This window comes from Balaenoptera borealis, assembly GCF_965194805.1.
Source record: "Balaenoptera borealis genome assembly, chromosome: 11".
Taxonomy (NCBI): domain Eukaryota; kingdom Metazoa; phylum Chordata; class Mammalia; order Artiodactyla; family Balaenopteridae; genus Balaenoptera; species Balaenoptera borealis.
The window spans coordinates 98,015,503-98,036,830 of NC_138868.1; the positions used below are offsets into that span (position 1 = coordinate 98,015,503).

General features: G+C 45.4%; 2 protein-coding genes across 5 annotated transcripts; one reads left to right on the plus strand and one right to left on the minus strand.

The window, feature by feature from the left end:
• Positions 1-333: 333 nt before the first annotated feature.
• Positions 334-11,735, plus strand: CD3E (CD3 epsilon subunit of T-cell receptor complex). Its single transcript, XM_082342307.1, has 9 exons — positions 334-1,568; positions 1,681-1,789; positions 4,040-4,060; positions 5,178-5,192; positions 7,904-7,933; positions 8,349-8,555; positions 9,387-9,554; positions 10,087-10,133; positions 10,965-11,735. Exons 2-9 carry the CDS (start codon positions 1,741-1,743, stop codon positions 11,019-11,021), a joined length of 594 nt encoding a protein of 197 aa, XP_082198433.1. The 5' UTR covers positions 334-1,568; positions 1,681-1,740; the 3' UTR covers positions 11,022-11,735.
• Positions 11,736-15,703: 3,968 nt separating this feature from the next.
• Positions 15,704-21,299, minus strand: CD3D (CD3 delta subunit of T-cell receptor complex). 4 transcript variants are annotated; one of them, XM_082342826.1, is made up of 5 exons: positions 20,866-21,299; positions 19,013-19,231; positions 18,429-18,560; positions 18,102-18,145; positions 15,704-17,880 (listed from the first exon to the last, which is right to left on the minus strand). In XM_082342826.1, the coding sequence occupies exons 1-5, from the start codon at positions 20,918-20,920 to the stop codon at positions 17,815-17,817; spliced, it is 516 nt and encodes a 171-aa protein (XP_082198952.1). In that variant the 5' UTR covers positions 20,921-21,299; the 3' UTR covers positions 15,704-17,814. The 4 variants fall into 4 exon arrangements, with proteins under 4 accessions (XP_082198952.1, XP_082198950.1, XP_082198951.1 ...); XM_082342824.1 differs by having other exon boundaries at positions 15,704-18,145; XM_082342825.1 differs by lacking the exon at positions 20,866-21,299 and having other exon boundaries at positions 19,013-20,821.
• Between the last annotated feature and the right edge of the window lie 29 nt (positions 21,300-21,328).

Genomic DNA, 21,328 nt, shown 5'->3' on the forward strand with positions numbered 1-21,328 from the left:
TTTATTTATTTATGGCTGTGTTGGGTCTTCGTTTCTGTGCAAGGGCTTTCTCTAGTTGTGGCAAACGGGGGCCACTCCTCATCGCGGTGCGCGGGCCTCTCACCGTCGCGGCCTCTCCTGTTGCGGAGCACAGGCTCCAGACGCGCAGGCTCAGTAATTGTGGCTCATGGGCCCAGCTGCTCCACGGCATGTGGGATCCTCCCAGACCAGGGCTCGAACCCGTGTCCCCCTGCATTGGCAGGCAGATTCCCAACCACTGCGCCACCACGGAAGCCCCATCCTCCTGTTTTAAACCCTTCCATCACTTCCCATTGCCCTTAAAATAATCCTTCGGAATCTTTAACAAGGCTTGCAAATCCCTCCCCATCTGGAACCTGCTGAGTTTCTGGTCCCATTTCTTACCTTCCTTCTCACTCTGTTACCTGCCTTTCTGGACTTCCAGTTTCTTGAATGCCTCTCTTCCTCACCTCCAGGCTCCAAACATGATGCTCCCTTTGACTGGAATACTTTACCTGCTCTCCCACCCCGCCCTGCACCTGGTTCACTCCTATTCCTCCATCAGGTTTCAGCTTAGATGTCACCCTGAGAAGGGTGAATTTCTCTACCCCCAGACTATATTAGGCCCCCCTTTATCACTCCCACAGCCCCTGTATTTCCTCTTTCTCAGCATCAATCTCCTGAAATAATCAGTTTAATGTCCACGTTTCCTTTCATCCCCCACAAGGACTATCTTGTGACTGCTCTATTACTAGCACCCAGCACATACTACAGCGTAGTAGATATCAAATATTTACTAAATCAATGAATTTCGCCAAAAGGTTTTCCAGTGTCCCAGCTCTGTAATCTGTGACAACTTAAATAACCTGTCTGAACCTCAGTTTACTCAAGTGTAAAATGGGGATGAAAATAATACCTACCTTAGAGGGTTGTTTTGAGGATTAAGTGAGATCTGTTGGTAAAGCCCTTAGCACGGTGCCTGGTACCCGGTAAGCATTTGATTGATGCATGCTCAAAAATTAAGAAAGGCTGTATCCGTTTGCACTCACATCAGCAGATTCTGAGACTGTCACTCTTTACCCTTTCCAACATTGAATACTGTGTTTTTAAATATTTTTGCAGATATTATAGGCAAAAAAGAATGGCATCTCATGGCTTTAAGTCAACATGTCCTTTCAAGCCAACAGTTTTGCTAATAAAATGGCTGTGCCTTGCTGCCCCATGCCACATACGCCAGAAAGAAAGCAGCTCTTTGGTGCTCCTCTCTCTTTCTGTCACAGCTTGTTTGGCGGGCAGGGGTTTCTGAGAAGGGAGCCCCCGACATGGGGGTCACATTGTGCAAGGCCCAGACAACTAAACTGCAGGTATTTTTCACAGCACCTTCAGGTCTCGCTCGTCCAATGGGAGGACGTGGGCCCCAACTCTCCCCAGCCAACCCAGGTGGCTGCCTCCGCCTCGAACGTTTCCCCGTGACGTAGAACCCTGCAGGCCCAGAGGCCCCTCCACACTTCCTGTGTAGGCTTCAGAAACCCACCTCCCCTCCCAGCCTTAGGTGCCTGCTTCAGAAATTGGTGAGTCTCCCTCTTACAAAGACCCCTTCTTCATCCCAGCATCGGGAGCAATGGCCCCAGGGTCCTCATCTCCATCAGGGGTTTTGAAAAAGTCCTCTGGCTTCTTTTTCAGAAGTTATAAGCCAACTGGCCTCCGCCATCTTAGGTAGAGTGAGTGTCCGGTGAGGGAAGGATGCAGTCGGGGAATCTCTGGAGAGTTCTGGGACTCTGCCTCTTATCAGGTGAGTAGGATGGAATGAAAAGGGGGGTGTTTCTCCAGACCGTAGAAGGCTCACAGCCTAACCTGGTGCTGCCCGGTGGTACCAAGGAACCTCATTTACTAGAAAATATGAAGTGTTTGTGCAATGTTAGCATAGGGAACCAGGGCTGGAGGCTAGTGTGTGCCCAGGAGACCTTTTAGAGAACAGCCAAAGGAAAGCAGTTGGGATGATCATATCTACTGAAAGCAAGGCGGTCTTTGTGCCCCTGAGAACAAGCTCATTCTGTCAATGAACAACCGAGCCCTTAAGAACTAACACAGAAGAGATTAGAAGAGTTAACCTTCACTCTTTGTTGTGAGGAGACTAGACAGTTGCACCCAAACTCTGCACAGGGTATACAGCAAGCTTAGTATCTGAGACAATGAAACACCTCATAATTTTCAGTCTTCTTCAGTTGACCAAGAGCTTTCAATTACTTTAGTCCTTTTTGAAGCAAGGTGGAATATAAATTGATAAATAACCAAGAGCATTTCTATATCTCATAACAGACAAAGAAGATTCTTTTAAAGGTTTCCGTTTATTGAGTGTCAGATACCGTGTTAAAAAAATCTTTACACGTGTTAACTAATTTAATCCTTACCTCCACCTTGGAAGGTAAACGTTATATGTATCCCCTGTTTTACAGATGAAGAAACTAATACTCAAAGAAGCTCAATAACTTGTTTAGAACCACACAGTTAGTAAGTGCTGAAGCTGATCTGGGAACTCAGGACTGCCTACAGGCCTGTGCTCTTAATGACAGCACGACATGAGGCCAGACAGCTCACAAGGGTTTTATTTCAGAGACCTAGAAACTGCTATCACAGCTGGGGCTCCCATCTCAGAGCTACAGCCATGGCTTCTCTACTTCCTGCTCCATCTTGGGTTTCTCAAGCTTGAATGTGCACACAAATCACGGGGGGAGCTTGTTAAATTGCAACTTCTGTTTCAGTGGGTCTGGAGTGGGACTGCGATTCTGCCTTTCTAATAAGCTCTCTGGCTTATTCGTCTGCTACTGGTCCAGGAGACACATTTGGAGTGTCAAGGGGCAGAGTGTGACTCCTTCAAGGAATTGGCTTAGAGGCCTATAGTATAAACTATGCTCTGCAGAGTGAGAGAGAGAGAGAGAGAGAGAATACCAAAGACCCAAGCACCTCTAGAGATTTGGCATCATGACAATGTGCCCAGTCTGCTCTGGTTAGGCAGGTGCGGGCAGCAGGCAGTTGGGAGGGGTGTCTCACCCAATATAGAAGCTGTTGATAAAAGAGGTACACATAAAACTTTAAGGCAGGACTTCCCTGGTGATGCAGTGGTTAAGAATCCTCCTGCCAATGCAGGGGACATGGGTTCGATCCCTGGTCCGGGAGGATCCCACATTCAGCGGAGCAACTAAGCCCGCAAGCCACAGCTACTGAGCCTGCGTGCCACAACTACTGAAGCCTGCGTACCTAGGGCCCGTGCTCCGCAACAAGAGAAGGCACCGCAATGAGAAGCCCGCCCACCACAACGAAGGGTAGCCCCCGCTCGCCACAACTAGAGAACTCCCATGCACAGCAACAAAGACCCAACGCAGCCAAAAATAAAATTAATTAATTTTTTTAAAAAAATAAAAACTTTAAGGCAATGTTAGGGAAACTGGTTTTTATAAAGAATCCAAATTACTGCTAAGTGCGGGGACTCTGGAGGGCCCAGTGGAAATATGATGGGACTCTTCAATGCACAGGCTCTAGTTGATAAATAATTGGTTTCAAATATTTCCATCTCTTTCTCAAGTAGGAAACAAATGGAAAAACCGAACCATCAGACAAGCAGGAGTCAGAGATGGAACAAGAATCTCAGTCTTTGTACCTAACCCAGAGCTTGTTTTTCTCCCACAGTCAGAGATTTCTTTTCAAAATTGTGGCTGGGCTGCAAACTTCTTTTGCTGTTTCTCCAATCTCCCCAGATGTACCCTCAACATTTTCTAACTTCTGTTTGCCAAGTGTTGTGTGTTCATGTTTAATGCTAGATGCTTTCTTCTTCTGTTTCATCCCAAATTGACCAGGAACCCGTGGTCAGTACGCAGCAGTCTTTGTCACTTATCTGGGGTATAGGAATAACTGTGATCCAGCAGTGAGTGGAAAGGACCTTAGATCTTCAGAGATGGGCAGACTAGGCCGTAGAACTTTTTCTGCTTGGAATCTCAGACACTCACAACATTTACTAACTCTTTTTTTCTTATTTATTTTCTAGTTGGCGCTTGGGCAGAAGCAGGTGAGATATGCTTTCTTTCCTCGTTATGAAATCAGCCCAGTGTGTTTTGTATTTATGAGTGGAGTTTTCACTAGACCTCCCACAGAGCTCCCACAGATACCAATAAAAGAGGTTTCTATCATCTTCTCCTTTGCCTTTTCTTTGTAAGTCTAGAGACAGTTCTAGCCAAGAAGAGGAATGCAAAAGAGATCATAGGAAATAATGAGTCTTAACTATTCAAAAGAAAAAAATTGAGACAACTAAAAAAGTGCAAACAGTTTTCATTTGTTTGCATTTCATATTTGATGGGAGATTTTTGTAGAGGGTTTGTGGCTTGAATGCCTGCATGGAGATGCACTGAATAAGCCTCTGGGGCAGCATTTGAGTGCACATTCAGAATTACATGTCCAAATACTTTGAATGTATGTGCATATGTGTTCATGTGTGCACATACATATGAGTGTGCCTGCCCTGGACTTACTTTCTCAGTCATTGCAGAGAGTCAAGAATGTCCCACTATTGGAAGGCTTTCTATTCAGTCAGCTCCTCCAAATTGAGTGAACCAATTTTGTGTTTAAAGGCAGCCACTGGGCCAGTCTCCATTCCATTACACTGCCTAATTTGTAGTGTCCTTTGGATACTCTTTTTAATATATCATGGAGAATGTGTTAATGTTACATTATTGACAGATGGGATATGTCAAAAGCACTGATATGCTTCAGAATAACTCACCTCTTCCACATGTTATTGGCCATTTAGGGTTGATTTTGTTTATCATTTAATTTATGCCCAATACAGATCTTCTTCTTTCCCCAGCTTTATTGGAAGATAGTTGACATATTACATGGGGTGAGTTTAAGGCATACAACGTAATGATTTCATAAATATATTTTTTATATTTATATACCAAATATATATATTATATTCAAAATGATTACTTAGAACACTTTTTTATAAATAATTAGCTACCAGTTGTTTAATGTAGGATCCTAAACAGCTTTTCGTATACAGCCATGGGGAATTTGAATATCCATTGTTTTCTAAAGGTTGAGGGAAGAGTCCTAACCCATGGCAGCAGGATCTGATCTTAGTAGCTGATAGGAGTATTGCTAATAGTTTCTTATCATTTCCTTTTCAGATTTTGAAGAAACTGGTAAGAGGATTTTCACTCTGTACGACTTCCTTTCAAATGTGGAACAAAATGGTCATAGAAGACAATCATAGTAATAAATACTAAGAACCAGAACTATTAGAGGGAAAATACAATTATCTTTCAATGAGATGTGCCTAGGTTTGTTGCTAACTGTCAGGTCTGATTATGGCTGAGAGTGATGTGTATCCCTGAGCATCCATTCAGGAAAGAATACACATGTGGGTGTTGGAGCCACCATAAGTTTTTGTGTAAATCATGAATTCACTGAAAGCAGAGATGGCGTCTTATTTACCTGGCCCAGTGCCTGGCACATAGTAGGTGCTCAACGAATATTTTTTGAGTGAATAAATGATCATACACGTGAATGCATCACTAGTTCCTTCCCCTCAAGAAGCTGATGATCTTGGGAATTCCCTGGCAGTCCAGTGGTTAGGACTCCACGCTTTCACTGCGGAGGGCCCAGTTTCAATCCCTGGTTGGGGAACTAAGATCCCTCAAGACAGGTGGTATGGTCGTAAAAAAAAGCTGATGGTCTTATTTGAACGACAAATAATTGATAATATAGTGTATTGCATGTTATGGGTAGATACAGAATAAAATATAAAGAGAAGAGTGGTCAACTCTACAGAGGATGGTTGGGGAAAGCTCCCCAGAGGAGGTGATTCTTGAGCTGAGCTTTAAAGGCTGTGCTTATATTTTAAGGAAGAATATCTCAGGCAGAGGAGAAGGCCATGTAGTGTGAGGTTAAGAGTCTAACTCTGAATCTAGACAGTCATATCTGAATCCTGGCTCAACTCCTTATTTGCTGAGTGTTTTTGAATAATTTATTTAACTTCTCTGTGCCATAGCATCATTACATGCGAAGTGGAAATAATAATGATACCTAGCTTGTAGGGTTGTTATGAGGACTGAATGAGTAATTTACTTAGAACATTATCTGATGTATAGAAAGCAGGGGGTGGATTTTATCATTATATGGGACATTATATATGCAGACTAATTAATATGCATTAAAGTTTATTGAGCATGTGTGTTCTATGTACTGCCCTTAATATTTTACCTGAATTTCCTCATATAGTTCTCCTAACATCCCTATTCTACAGGTAAGAAAACCAAGGCTTAGAAAATAAATATATAGTCCAATCAGAGAGAGAAATATAAATGCAGATTTAGCTGATGCTGAAGCTCATCTTTTTAATCACTATGAATGTGTATAAAATTTTTGTGAGCATAGACATCTAGGCCCTTGTATGAGAATGTGTTGGTCTGATCTCTACTACTGCATTTGTGCCAAAAGGAGTTGTGAGCAATTTCCTTTACATTGCTTTTCCAAACAAACACACCAATCAGAGTGAAACTTCTATTTACTTCTAAATTATTTTATTTATGATTTCTAGTTTAATATTTCTAAGAAATATCAGGGCTGAAAAATTATTCCCAAATCAAAATATTATAGACTATCTATTGTCATTATACTCAACTCCCAATTATTAGCAGATAGATACACCTGGAGAATGACTTGTTTACATTCCGTATGATCTCAGCTGGAGGGCTGACTGAGCAACTGGGGCAGAACTCTGTTCTGTTCTCCATTAGCAGGACCCCCAGAAGGAAAGGAAGAAAGTAACTAACACTTTTCTTGAGCATCTGCTATGAACCATCCATTTTCACCTTCATAATCCATTTAATTCTCACGAATACCCTGTGAAGTGGATGTTTTATCTCCATTTCCCAGATGAAGAAACTGAAGCTCAGAGAAGTTAAATGATTTTCCCTTGGTCACACAGCCTAAAGCAAATCTGGGATTCAAACACAGCGCTACTGACTCAGCCCAGTGCTCTGTCCCCAACAGCACACTGTAGCAAAACACCCCCAACAGAGAGAGGGCTGTCTCTGAGCACCACTCTCCACTCTTCCAGCTGTCATATACAGGCTCAAGCATAGCCTAGTGCCGCCCAGTGTCCCAGCCACAAGTTTTCCAGGAAATGAAGGTGCTCCCCAGCCCACTTCCCAGGGCAAAATTGCCTACTGTGGGGAATTTGGCTGGATCCCCAAATTATACTAGTGGATTTCAGTTGTCCACACCAATAGTTCTAACAAAAATAATTGAGAGTTGATTGCACTCAGATATAATTTAAAATAAAGTCACATTTTATTAGAATAACTATTTCCTTAAAATGTGCATAGTGCTTCACATAATTTAAGGGCAATAACAGAAAAGTGGGATGGAATAAGAAGAAAGATATTTGATCTCTGCTATGAGAGTTTCTGTTAGTTATAAGTAAGAACTTCTGAATAACGAAAAACAGGTAAGCCCAAGAATCAGTGATTCAAACATATGAAGGTCTTTAGCTCTGAGAGGACCCTTTCATATCTATCTGGAATATGATTCTTGCTAATGCAAGAGAATAAGCTTGAAGACGACTGGAATTTTTCAGCTTTAGGCTTTTAAGGCTTTCTGAGCTTTAGTGGATCTAAATCTAGAAGCACATGCTGGTATATTCTCAGTTTGATGTATCTGAGTTGTGTCTATGAGCATATCTCATAGGACAAGTACATACCTCACCTTCAAGACTTGGAGCTCCCTAAAGAACGGGCCCTCTTTGGGAATTCTTGGGGATAGTATCTAGTTCCACTTGAAATTTTTCACCTACAATTTAAACTTAAACCAAGGTTATTTTCTTACCACTCCTTCCTTTTTTCATTTTCAGATGAAGTTACACAAACACAAACACCGAAATGTAAGTTTATCAGTCTTTTATTCTGCCCTATCTGATGATGCAAGTCAGTGGTTGGGAAGAAGGAACTGATTGAGAGAGATTAACCCCAAGAACTGAGGTCCTCCCAACCTCATATTTCTAACTCCCATTTTAGAAACATTACAAATAAGGACTGCTGTAGATTTTCTTTACTTCCAAGTCCCCATGTCCATGCCTAAACTCTGAAGTCACCTTCAAAAGGTTCTCTAGGGCCCCTTCTCCTACATATCTCCTCTTTCATACCCCCTAGCCAGCAGAGTTCCCTTTTGACAAGAAAATCTAAGATCTAGGAGGTCAGAGGACTTTCCGCATTTGGTTGGTTCTTCTGCTACTAATTTGCCTTAAATATTGCTGGGTTCTCCCCTTAATTTCCCTTCTCTTTTCTCCCATTCCCCAGTATATAAAGTCTCCATCTCTGGAAACAGCGTAAAGCTGACATGCCCTGAGGATACTGTATCTGAGGAAATAACTTGGAAAAAAGATGGTATAAAAATACCCCATTATGAAAACACACTGTTACTGGAGGATTTTTCAGAAATAGAGAACAGCGGTTATTATACCTGCTCAAAGGACGAGAATCGTAAGCTCTACCTGAAAGCAAGAGGTAATATAGATCTTCAGAGCAAGCACTATTAGACTCTTTAGGGAGGACCATTTCTAAAGGGCATTCTCAATATTTCCCCTAACCCAACTCACAGTCTCCTGGCATCTTTGTGCTTCTCCGACACTCAATCCGGGACTGTCTGGGGCCACACAGCATCAGTGTTTTCTGAAATATAGATTAAACACCAATATGGGGCTGTCTGGGTAACCTCAGTCAGCTCTAGATCTAAAACTACAATGTCCCAAGAGACAAGATTGGGTCCTTTGCATTATATCATGTCCAGAATTACGGGACACCAATATTAGTTTATCTGTTGCTTTATCCAGAGAGGAATTCTTCAGGATTTACAAAAAGGACTCAAAGCCACTCTACTAAAATGTCATAAACTAAGGCATAATAATAAGCAATAATGATAGCTAACAATCATTGAGTGCTTATTAAGTTTTAAGCACTATACCAAATACTTGCCAGGGCTTTTCACACAATCCTCTTAACCACCATATGGGTTGAGTGCTATCTTACTCCCATTTTATAGATGAGGAAACAGAGGTTTTGTGAGTTGAACACACATTTCACAACTTTCACAGCTAGTGAGTAGCATGGCTGGGACTTGAACCCAGGACTGTCTGACTGCAGAACCTCTACCCATACACACCACAGTTTGCTGGTTGTTATAAACGTGTTGAAAGGGGGCAGGGGGTGTCTGACCATGGCAGCCAGGTGAGTATTAAAGGGAGAACGACCTTCATTTTTTCCTTCCTCATCTCCAGTGTCCTGTGTCTTCCTTTCTGTGTGATTTCTCTTCTTCTCTCCACACTCCCCGCCCCACAGTGTGTGAGAACTGCGTGGAGGCAGATCTGATGGTGGTGGCCACAATCATCGTAGTGGACGTCTGCGTCACTTTGGGCTTGCTGCTGCTGGTGTATTACTGGAGCAAGAGCAGAAAGGCCAAGGCCATGCCTGTGACGAGAGGAGCGGGTGCTGGCAGCAGGCCCAGGGGTAAGACCATGGAGGAGATTCCCGCCAAGGGGGGATGTCCAGCCCAGGCCAGGATGGGCTGGCAAGTCCAGGGCTAGGTCAAGACAGCTTCTCTAGAACATTCACCAGTGTGGCCAAAATCTTGACAGAGAGTGTCCCATTTCAGATCACTCCTGTCCTCTCCACCCTTGAAAAATGCAAAAACATTTACTACCAGGATGGGCTTCTTCAAGTGCCTGTCAGTGTTCTGGAGTAATCAGACTCTACCCCTCAATCTTTGGGGAGACTTTGGGACATTAGTTCCTGCCTTTTCCTTGCCCTCCTGACTCCAACCTGTGGGAAAGGAAACAGTGGAAGGACCTTTAGCTGAGGTCACAAATGATAAGGACAGTGTGGGGTCATTAGAGATGGGATGAAAGAAAGCAAAGAGAAAGGGCAGCTGAAATAGAAAAAAGAAGTAGAGGGGAGTTCGCTCTCCTTGATCTGGGTCTCATTCTCACAAGATTGGTGTTTCCTCATGGAAATGAGTCCTTTTCCCTTCCCTCCTCTGCAGGACAAAACAGGCAGAGGCCACCACCTGTACCCAACCCAGACTATGAGGTAACAAGGGATAAAGTGGGGGAAGGGGTCTTTCTAGGAGAGAAGGGGACAGATGGGACTGTGCATCTGGCCCATCAGACACTTCAAATCCCCTCCCTCAGGGCTCCAGGACAACCCACCACGTGCCCGCCTCTGCATCCATCATGGTAGAACGGGGCCATCTCAAAGGCTGCAGGGTTTCCACAACCACGGGTGGTGGGGGTGAGGTGCTGCTCCTATTTCTCTGGCTTATTCATTAGCTGGGCGACAGCCATGGGGAATACCATACACCCAGACTCTAGCATGATAAACTTATGACTGATGTTCCACCGGCATGCACCTACCAGTTGTTGGAATATGAAAATATTTCACTGGTGAATAGACCCAAGCTTCCTCCATCCTCCATCCCCAGCACACACACTGCCAGACATCACAGCCCCTCCCCCACTGGACCACCTCTAGATTGGACAACTGAAGAGTTACTGCCTGGCATAGCAGAGAACCACCAGGATTGTTCTGATTGCTTGGTGTATGGGCACTACCAACTGTTAAATATTTTGAATATCACACCTGGACAAACTCAACAAATATTTATTGAGCACCAGTCAAGAGTGTGCTGTTCACTTTCGCAAGAGTGACTTCATTTAATTCTGAGAAAAGCCCTGAGAGTTGGGTCTTTAGTTTTCCATTTTTGAGATGGGAAAACTGAGGCTCACAGGAGGTGACCAGATCAAATCTCTTACCAGTTGAGCCTGCCTCCTGACCCCTGGTCTAAGGTTCTTCAGAGGCCCTTCTTTCTCAGGAGTGACCTCCTCCCACCCTGCTGACCACCCCTCTCTATTCCACCCCTAGCCCATCCGGAAAGGCCAGCGGGACCTGTATGCTGGCCTAAATCAGAGAGGCATCTGACAGCTCCTGAAGACACTGTCTCCCACTGACCCAGGTCTGGCTCCTCTCCAGGACTGCTACTCTCTGTTCCCTGGGCAAATCTTGGACACCACAGGAGAACTGTTCCTCTGCCTTGTGGGGAACTCACACCCTCAGCCTTGTCCCCAGCGGCCTCCTTCCTGCCTTCTCTCCTGGACCCCATCCAAGGATATTGCTGCCTCATTATCCTTTGAAACATCATCACTACTCACCCCTCACACCTGGCCTGCCCTCTTATCAGGATATTTATTTCTGTTCTTCACATACCCCCATTCCTTCCTGCCCTGTTGGCTGTTACTTCTCCCTTTGGCTCCCTCCTTCTCCTGCATAGAAGTTGCCCCATCCCTAACTATTCCATCTACATTTCCTTGTTTCTAGCTCTCTTTGGCGACCCTCTGTGGGAATGGACTGGGTAAATGCTGGCAGAGGTCCTGCCCTGTTCACAGACCCTGGCCCAGATCTAGTCCTGTGCCCCTTCCCTCCCTGTCTCCACAGCAGGCCCCTAGACGGTCATTTGCAGCTCCATGAATGTGCTAGGCTCCTTTTCAGCTGAGAGAGAAAAGAAATAAAGTGTATTTGGCTGAAAGAGTTGCTGTCCCTCTTTTCTGGGAGGCCCTCAGAGGCTGCCTCGTTTCCTAAGACAATGCAGGTCCTCCCTTCCTCTGACTATATTCCCAGCTATGACCCCAAATGCCAGTACTACCTGTTTTCACAGCTGAAACAAGCATTATCTGAAGCTCTCTTTGGAAAGGGCATCAGGGAATAAATCAAAAGAGAGAGAAAGCGAAAGGGAGGGAGGGAGGGAAGGAGGGAGGAAGGAAAAGAAAGAAAGGAGAGAGAGAGAAAGAAAGAGAAAGAAAGAAATGATCGTTTGCCTAACGTCTTTTGGAGAAAAACATCAAGGATGGCAGAGAGTGCCTGATGGGTCCCTGACGGAGTGGTCAGCTCAGAAAATGGGTGAGACAGAAACAGAGGCCTTCAAAGGTAGGTGAAGGCAGCAGACAGAAGAGAGGAGGTGAAGGGGAGGCAGCAGACACACATTTCCTCGCTGCCTCGAAAAGGAAGCGCCTCCACGGAGCTGGGGCTGGGGAGGGGAGGGGAGGGGAGGAGGTGCTGCCCCGCAGGCCCCCCTTCCTCCACCGTGAGAGGCAGCAGCCTGCAGCCCGAGGCGGGCTGTGGTTTAGCGGCCAGGATGTGGGCTGCACTCTGAGCGAGGGACGGGGTGCAACGCAGCAGAGACTCGTGTTGTGGGAGGGTTTCTTTCCACTCTCCCAGGGCACACACTCAGCTTGCAGAGAGAAGACGCCAGAGCACTGAGGACCTCTCAGCCCAGCCCAAACCAGTGGGCTCTCCTTGCTCCCTCTCTGCACTCAGAAACCTCTCTGCTGACCCCAGGACTACTGAAGAGTGTGACCACGACTCAGAAAAGCCCTTTGTCGTTAGCAGTCTCCACATACTGGACACACTCGGCCCTGGTCTTGTGGCTGCAGTTTCTATTTGTTGGTCCCTGCTGAAGCTGCTTCTCTCCCTGTAAGCACTCAGCACTCAGGCTCAAAAGGAATCTCTGTGACGTTGACCATCAATAGCTGCTGATCAGCAGGCTGGCCCAGGGGTGGCAGTTCTGTCCCAGGTATATGTGATGCTGCCCAGGCAAGGGAGGTGTGGCTCAGCGTAATGAAAGCAATAATAGCTAACACTTAGGAAGCATGTACTCTGCTCTAGAAATTGTGTTTAGCACTTTACAAGCGTTATCTCATTTCATCCTATGATGACCGACCGACAAGGTAGATGTCCTTATTTTACAGATGAGAATAGGGGGCTCAAAGAGGGGAAGTCATTCACTCAAGGTGCACAGTTAGTCAGGGACAGAGCTGGAATTAGCAGCCAAGGCTGTCCAACTCCAATGCTCTGAACAGCTACCCAGTGCTGACTGTGATCATTGGAAATGCTCTCCATTTTCCTGACTTTAAAACTCTGTATTGAATTGCTTAGGTATTCCTTCCATGAGTGCTTTTCTAATCACTCATGTGACAGACCAGCACTGTGCTAAGTACTAAAAGGATACAAACAGTTCCTGTCTTCAAGGAGCTTACAATTATATGAGTGGCCAAGTATGCAAAAAGTTAAACAGTGACAGAACCAATGTGAGTAAGCATAGAAGTGCTATAGACGGTGTTGTCAGTGTTCCCAGGAGGAACTGGGAGAGCTGAGGTGGTCGGCAAAAGCTCCATGGAGGAGGAGAGACTTGATCTGGGCCCTGAAGGGAAGGATGGAGAGAGTTTGAAGACAAAGGAGAAGGCACTCCACTCACTGAAGATGAACTAGATAACCAAAACAGCCCTTTAGCTATTAAACTGAATTCAGAGTTGAAAACCTTTCCACAAAGAAAACTCCAGACCAAGATGGCTTCCCTGGTGAAATCTACCAAACATTTAAGGAAGAAATAATGCCAATTCTATACAAACCCTTTCAGAAAATTGAAGAGAGAATACTTCCAACTCATTCTATGAAGACCAAACTTATCACGTGCAATGCTTAATATTATGTGTCAGATTGGCTGAGCCACAGTACCCAGATATTTGGTCAAACACATCTCATTGTGTTGTGAAGGTACTCTTTAGCTGAGGTTAACATTTATATCAGTCGACTTTGAGTAAAGCAGATTACCTTCTATAATGTGGGAGAGCCTCATCCAATCAGTGAAGGCCTTAAGAAAAAGCAGACTGAGGTCCTCGGAGGAAGAGGGCGCTCTCTCTGTCTCTAGACCTTCCTTTGGGCTCAACGTGCAACATCAACTGCAACTCTGTTGCTCTGAAGAACCCTGACTAACATACCCTGATATCAAAACCAGACAAAGACATTACGAGAAAAGAAAGCTGCAGACCAATATCCCATATGAATAGATGCAGAAATGCTTCACGGGCTCCCCTGGTGGTGCAGTGGTTAAGAATCCACCTGCCAATGCAGGGGACACGGGTTCCAGCCCTGGTCCGGGAAGATCCCACATGCCACGGAGCAACTAAGCCCGTGCGCCACAACTACTGAGCCTGCACTCTAGAACCCGCGAGCCACAACTACTGAGCCCACGTGCCTAGAACCCGTGCTCCGCAACAAGAGAAGGCACCGCAATGAGAAGCCTGCGCACCGCCACGAAGAGCGGCCCCCACTCGCCACAACTAGAGAAAGCCCGCGCGCAGCAACGAAGACCCATCGCAGCCAAAAGAAAAAAGCTTCACAAAATTTTAGCGAATTTAATCTAATAATATACACACACACAAAAAAATACATAATGACCAAGTACAGTTTATTTCAGGAATGCAGGATTGGTTTAACAGATCATGCCATCAATGTAATTTACCATATTAACAGACAAAAAAAGTAAAACCATATAATCATCTCAATGGATACAGAAGAAGCACTTGACAATCCTCAACAACTATTTTTGTTTAAAATTCTCAGCAAACTGGAAAGAGAAGGGAATGACCTCAACCTGTTAGAGGGCATCTAAGAAAAACGTACAGCCGACATCATATTTAATGATGAAAAACAGTGTTTTCCCCTAAGATCACAAATAAGGCGGGACTTCCCTGGCGGTTCAGTGGTTAAGACTCCGTGCTCCCAATGCAGGGGGCCTGGGTTCAATCCCTGGTCAGGGAACTAGATCCCACATGCCGCAACTAAGAGTTCACATGCTGCAACTAAAGATCCCACGTGCTGCAACTAAGAGCCTGCACAGCCAAATAAATAAATATTTAGAATGGACCCAGAACTTAAAAACAAACAAACAAACAAACAAAAAAACCACAAATAAGGCAAGACTGTCCTCTCTCCACTTCTACTCAACATTGTACTGGAGGTTGTAGCAGTGCAATGAGCCAAGAAACAGAAGTAAAACAGATCCAGATTGGAAATGGAAAAGTTGGAAATAAAAACTGTCTTTATTCACAAACAACATGATCAAATATATGGAATATCCAATGGGATCTACAAAAAAAAAGCTACTAGAATTAATAAATGGGTTTAGGAAGTTTTCAGGATAGAAGATCAATATACAGAAAGTAATTGTATTCCTATACAATTTCAAGGAATTACTGTAAATCAACATTTTTTAAATAACATAAACAATATCATCACAAATATAGTAAAACACTTAGGGATAAATCTGACAAAAGACGTGTTCATGGACTGGAAAACTCAGTATCATTAGGATGTCAGTTCTCTCCAAACTGATCTATAAATTCAATGCAATCCTGATCAAAATCTCAGCAGGCATTTTGTAGTAACTGAGAAGGCAATTCATATGGGACTGCAAAGAACCTAGAATAGCCAGACTACTTTCTTTAAAAGTTGTATCCCAGCCATTCCACTCCTGAGTATTTATCCAATAGAGATAAGAGTGTATGTCCTTGTATATGAGCATATGACTTATATAATGATTTATGTATGAATGTTCATAGCAGCTTAATTTGTAATAGCCAAAACCAGGAAACACTCAAAAGACAATCAAGGGGTGAATGGATAAACAACATGTGGTGTATCCGTACAATGCAGTACTACTGAACATTAGAAAGGAATGAACTATTCATAGATGCAACAAGATGGATGAATCTCAAAATAATTATGCTGAGTGTAAGGAGCCAGACCAAAAAAGGGTACATATTATATTATTTCATTTATTTAATACTCTAGAAAAACGGAAACTAATCTATAATGACAGAAAGCCGATCAGTGGTTGCCTAGAGGATGAGAGGATAAGGAAGAGATTGCATGCAAAGGGGCACAAGGAAACTGTCCAGGGTATTGGGTAAGTTCATACTTACCAATCTTGGTGATGTTTCACAAGTGTATACATATGCCAAAACTTATCAAATTTTACACGTTAAATATATGTAGTTTATTCATGTCAGTTTACTTCAGTAAAGCTGTGTTTTAAAAGCACACAAAAAAAGAGAGCTGAAGGGACCCAAGTTTCCAGAAGGGCTCAGGTGAAGGTCAGTGTTCCTCATCCTTGGCTTCACATTAGAATCACCTTAGGCAGTTTGAAAAGTCCTGATGTTCCAACCCAGTATAATCAGCATCTCTGGGGGTGTCACCCAGGCATCAGTACTTTGAAAGCTCCCCAGGAGATTCCAATGTGCAGTGAATTTTGAGAACTGATGAGCTGTAGAGGGGGACATAAGGGTATATGAGGAGCACAGGGTCAAAGGAAGTGTGCAGGGCATGGGAAGGACACAAGTATTGGTGCAATGCAAGCCGTGGAAGAGTTGCCCAAGATGGAGGGATCCAGTGTGAGAATGGGATCTAGGGCTAGGAGGACTGCAGCAGTAGGGTATAAAGGGTAGGAATGAATCACAACCATGAATGAAGCATGTGTAAATTGGAAGTTCATTCTGTCTCTAACAAAGTTAGGGTCTGTGTGTATCTTGACGAGATAGTGGGCAGAATCATCCAGATCTCTGGCTATGTGGTTGTTAATAATTTTCTCCTTTGGGAACGCTGGTCTAGGAAACTCCCACTCTTGGGGACTTCCCTGGTGGTCCAGTGGTTAAAACTTTGCCTTCCAATGCAGGGGGTGTGGGTTCAATCCCTGGTCGGGGAGCTAAGACCCCACATGCCTGGCAGCCAAAAAAACCAAAACATGAAACAGAAGCAATATTATAACAAATTCAATAAAGACTTTAAAAATGGTCCACATCAAAAAAATCTTTAAAAAGAAAACCTACCATCTCTCATTAAACTGTTCTGAAGTTTATTGAATTACTCTTAGGCAGAGAAAAAAAAGAGGGATTCCCACACATGGTAGACAGGAATGGGCGTAAAGGACACAAAAGAATAAGTAGCTTCAATTCTTCCTCTAAACCAGAGATTCTCTGAATTGAGGCTGCTTCAGAATCACCTGGGGACACAAGAGTGTCCCCAAGTGGGACCCAAGTGTGTATTTTTTAAATAAATCCCAAAGTTTCAGAACCACCACTAACCCAATGGCTAAAGATGACATCTATTGAAAATAACCTAATTCCCCACCCAGTCTCAGACTCCAGCTTTCCAAGTGGGTGGAGAAGGATAGTATGTTTTAATTGATGAAGAGTTTCTGATGTCAGTTTACTATGCAGAAGGCAGGGGTGGGGCAGGGACAGGTTCTGCGGAAAGAAAATAGAATGGTACCTTCTATACAGGGGAAAAGGGTACTGAAGGGGCCTTGGCTGAGACCTCCTTGTAGGTAGTGGCTACCACTCCACAGGGGTCATAAAGCCAAGGCCAGCCCCTTAGCAGAAATGGGACTTTGTCATACACACTCTCGGAGCCTTGATAGGAAGTGATCCTCAGGACCTTTGATGTCTCTGCCACCTCCGCTCATGATGTCATGGAAACTTCTGAGTGGCTGTGTCCCTAAACACAGCAGCCCGCCCTCCACTGTGGTGAGGAAGTCAAAGCCGTAGAAGGGTTATAATAGGGGACTGGAGCCAAGAGAGTGTGGTGGGGCCGATCCTGCACCCAGGGAGCCCACCAGGACAGAAACACCAGTGGGTCAAGATGTGGTGGGAGACTGTCCATCACACAGTCCATGTGGGGCAGAGGAGGGAAGTGATGAAGGAAGGACACAGATGGGCAGGGAGAGCAAGGGCCCAGTCAAGTCAGGGCCACTCCCATGCCTTGTCCCGGAAACTTCAAAAGTCCAGGCGCCTGCTGAGTGAAGGAGGACAGCTTTCTTGGCTGAGCAAGGAGAGAAGGTCTAGTCGATAACCAATGAGCCTAGAAGCCAGCAGCCTCAGGTTCACTTGTTCCGAGCCCAGTTCTCACCAAGACGACTGTACTGAGCATCATTCTGATCTCGAAGGGGCTAAGAGATGAGAAGAAGAAACAGTGAGGCAGTGTCAGAACTCTCCCAGGGAGAACCCCAGCAGACCCCAGAGATGAGAGCTCATTCCTGGCCTTTCCAGACTCCCCAGTGATGAATTCCCCACTAGGACCTTCACACACATACACATTAAACCTAGTATCAGGCTCTCCATCCCCACTCACTCCTCCCCCCATTCTCATCCTTTTCCCCTCAGGGCTCACCTGATAGAGCTGGTCATTCCCCAACAAAGCTTGAGTGTCAGCAACTAGAAGAACCAGGGAAAGAGAGTCAACAAGGGCCTAGGAGATGGGACAGTGAGACCCCATGAATGCTGCAGGGGGACTGCAGCTGGTCACACCCTTGGAAGTCTGCATGAGCCATATGGGCACCTAAGTTCTGTCAGCAACCAGTTGTAGGAGTCCTTAGGAGGTTGCAATAGTGACTCCCAGATGAGACACAACCCACCTCCAGCCCCATTCCTTAGCAGGTACACACTCATACCCACATTCACAGCCACAACACACACATGTTCTGTCCCTTCCACTTACCCCTGGAGAGCCTTCCAGTCTCGTGTCCAGCAAAGCAGTAGACTCCCAAAGCAAGGAGCACAGTGGCAATGATGTCGGTGATGACGATGCCTGCCAGGGTGGCTGAGTCCAGCTCCACACAGTTCTGGCACACTGTGGGGGAGGGGAGGCCGAAGGAGAGGCGGAGGGTCTTCAAGATCAGGGAACCATCTCTGCCTCTTAGGGCAGCCCCAGGGTCTCTCATGCCAAGACCCAAACTTGGAAAAAGTTCTGCTGAGAGCCTTGCTACATCTACCTCTAACCTTCAACCCAAGAAATCCCTGAGGAGAGCCAAGAAGTTGTCTCAGCTTTGTAGGAACTTAAACAAGGCAGTAGGCCAACCACTCTCCCAACCAAGCCCCTACTGCTTGGGTCACAAGGTCCCTATTGTTCTTTTGCCATTAAGCTATTTCCCACTCAGGGCTCCAAAATCTGGCTCATACCATTACGAGAGTAACCCAGTTTGTTGAGAGCACAGACTGGTACACCAGGGCTCCTACACCTAGAAAGTTCTCATATCCAGAGGCCCCATCCATTCCAACCCAAAGGGTCCTGGAAGCACATACTTCGATAGTATACTTGCAGAGTAGATGTTTTGCTGGTTTTTCCATCTGTCCCATTGCACACATACACTCCTCGTGGGTCCAGGTTGCGTTTTCCCAAGTCCATAGTTTTATTGCCTAAGGCCAGTTGTCCTACTGTTCCTTCTAGCCACGTGATACTGGTACTGCATCTCAAAAATACTCTGTCCTCAAGTTCCTCCACAGAGACATTGAAGGGGCTCACTAAGGGAAAAAATACCACAGTTGGAGCCAGCTCTTTGGTCTGCACCAGACTCCTTGTTCTGCTGAGGCTCATACTTAAGAAGGACCACTTTCCAAGTCTAGAATAGTGCATGGTTTCTAGTGAGAGAGACGGAAGTCACAAGAGAAGTGCTTCAATAGGCCCCCCACAAACTGCAGGGACCAAGAAGGACATGAGGATACAATCCAAACAGAGGACAGACCCTGATGGACATGGAGCAAAAGAGGAAAACGTGGAGCTGGGTTGATCCAAGAACCTTCCTGGAAATGTGTTCAGACCACTGATTAGAAGTAGGAGGGGAGCCCAGACTGCTAAAACACCCAAGAGATATAGAAAGGCAGAAGAATGGTACTCAATTGGAGATGTCCACATTTTTTTCTCCAAGAAACCTTCTAATTCTACTTCCCAGCCGCCTGCAACACTCCCACGTCAACCTCTCATCTTCTGCCTCCTCGCCCCACCCTTGCCCCAACCACTACCAAGGGAATGGTACTACTAAAGCCTTTCCTATGGCCAGTGACGGCTGGGGGTAGGAGAGAAGCTAATATGAATTACCATCCCAGTGGTCCAAAAGGGGACCTAGGGCAAATCCCATGTAAAGATTTTTAGTTGTTCTACACTTGCTTAGGAGGAGAGGGACAGGAAAAAACTTTTTATTGAATCTGTTCTTGGGGCTCCACACAGGTCAAGTCTTGTGGGGAGTTTAAGGGTTGGAGGTATGAACGGCACCTTTCTAGATCCACTGAACTGCTGTGACTGAGAGCATCGCCACAGCCCACAGAGGCACTGGAATCTATATCTCCAATCCCAGGAAAAAGTGGAATTTACATTCTTCCTGAGATTCATAGTCAGTTACCAATTTGGATAGAAGAGCATCCTCTAGAAAACCCCCCGAAGAGCCATTTCTCTTGCCTCTGTAGCAGGTCAGGAGAAAATGCATGTATTCTCAGGGAGATACATGTACATCAGATGCTCCACATTGCATAGTCATGTATTCCTTGGGCATCCATTTCCAATGGAAATCCTGGATGTCCCAAAGAAGCTGACTACTAGGGTAACCATTCATCCCAGTTTGCCTGGGATTAAGAGAATACCTGGGACATGAGAGTATCAGTTTTAAAACCAGGCAAACGTGGATGAGTGGGTCATTCTACCAACCCAAATCTGCCCTCCCTCCTGCTCAGCCTCAGTTTAACTTTTCTCTTAAAGCATTCCCCTGAGTGCTGGGCCATGGCCCCAGGTGGTGACATCATGATGGCCAAATGACCAAGAGTCCTGGATCCCAAAGGCTCTCTGCCCTAGAAGGAACAGTGCTCCCATTACCAGCCCTAGGCTAAGGCACGCACATACTGCAACACTTCCTACAGATCTCTGGCCTAAGGTCTTCAGAGAGACATTCAAGGCCAAGATGCACCCCTAGCTGGAGTCAGTCAGAGCCAAGAGCCTATGCTTCCCAGACCCTGTGCTACATCCCAACATGGCCCTCCTTGACAACGCTGCCTGGTGAATTGAAGCTAGCATTGAGAAGGACTTTCGAGTGGACCACATTCCAGGTGGTAATGTCCCCCTTAGGTCCCTTCTCCAAGATGCCCCCATCCACCCAGAGAAGCCTTACCTTGGGAGAGAAGGGCAGCCAGTATCAGGCCAGACAGAAAACTTCTGTGTTCCATCTTCCAGCAGAATTCATCCAGTAGACAGACCCAAGTCACAGAACTATCAGCCAAGGTGAAAGCCGCCTTCCCCCAACTGACTCATGTGTACCCGGAAAAAGTAAAGGGTGGCGGAGGCACTAGAAGACGCCTATTTCTCTGCTCTCCACTGTTGGTGATGGGAGGCTGCCAGGGTAGAGGTAGGCTGGGGGTGGGGTAGGAAGGAAGCAGGTGCAAATCACTCTTTCTCAGAGCATGGAGGGTGGGGGAGGGGTAGAAGGGGGAAGCAGACGATATGGAAAGGGTTGCCTGGACTTCTAGGAAGTAAAAGGAGATTCAGGGTGTCCTTTCTTGAGTCACTGATGAAAAACAAGAAATTCTGAGTTCCTGTCAGCAACATCACTACATTTACTGACCACCTAAAAACTG

What these genes read in the sequence shown, in the direction of transcription:
- CD3E (XM_082342307.1), top strand. Translation starts at nt 1,741, where the DNA reads ATGCAGTCGGGGAATCTCTGGAGAGTTCTGGGACTCTGCCTCTTATCA. An exon ending in GCTCTACCTGAAAGCAAGAG is followed by an intron (nt 8,556 to 9,386) that starts GTAATATAGATC and finishes CCCGCCCCACAG; the next exon opens with TGTGTGAGAACTGCGTGGAG. An exon ending in TACCCAACCCAGACTATGAG is followed by an intron (nt 10,134 to 10,964) that starts GTAACAAGGGAT and finishes TTCCACCCCTAG; the next exon opens with CCCATCCGGAAAGGCCAGCG.
- CD3D (XM_082342823.1), bottom strand. Translation starts at nt 19,343, where the DNA reads ATGCACTATTCTAGACTTGGAAAGTGGTCCTTCTTAAGTATGAGCCTC. An exon ending in TCTGCAAGTATACTATCGAA is followed by an intron (nt 18,561 to 19,012) that starts GTATGTGCTTCC and finishes CCTCCCCCACAG; the next exon opens with TGTGCCAGAACTGTGTGGAG. An exon ending in GACTGGAAGGCTCTCCAGGG is followed by an intron (nt 18,146 to 18,428) that starts GTAAGTGGAAGG and finishes TGGTTCTTCTAG; the next exon opens with TTGCTGACACTCAAGCTTTG.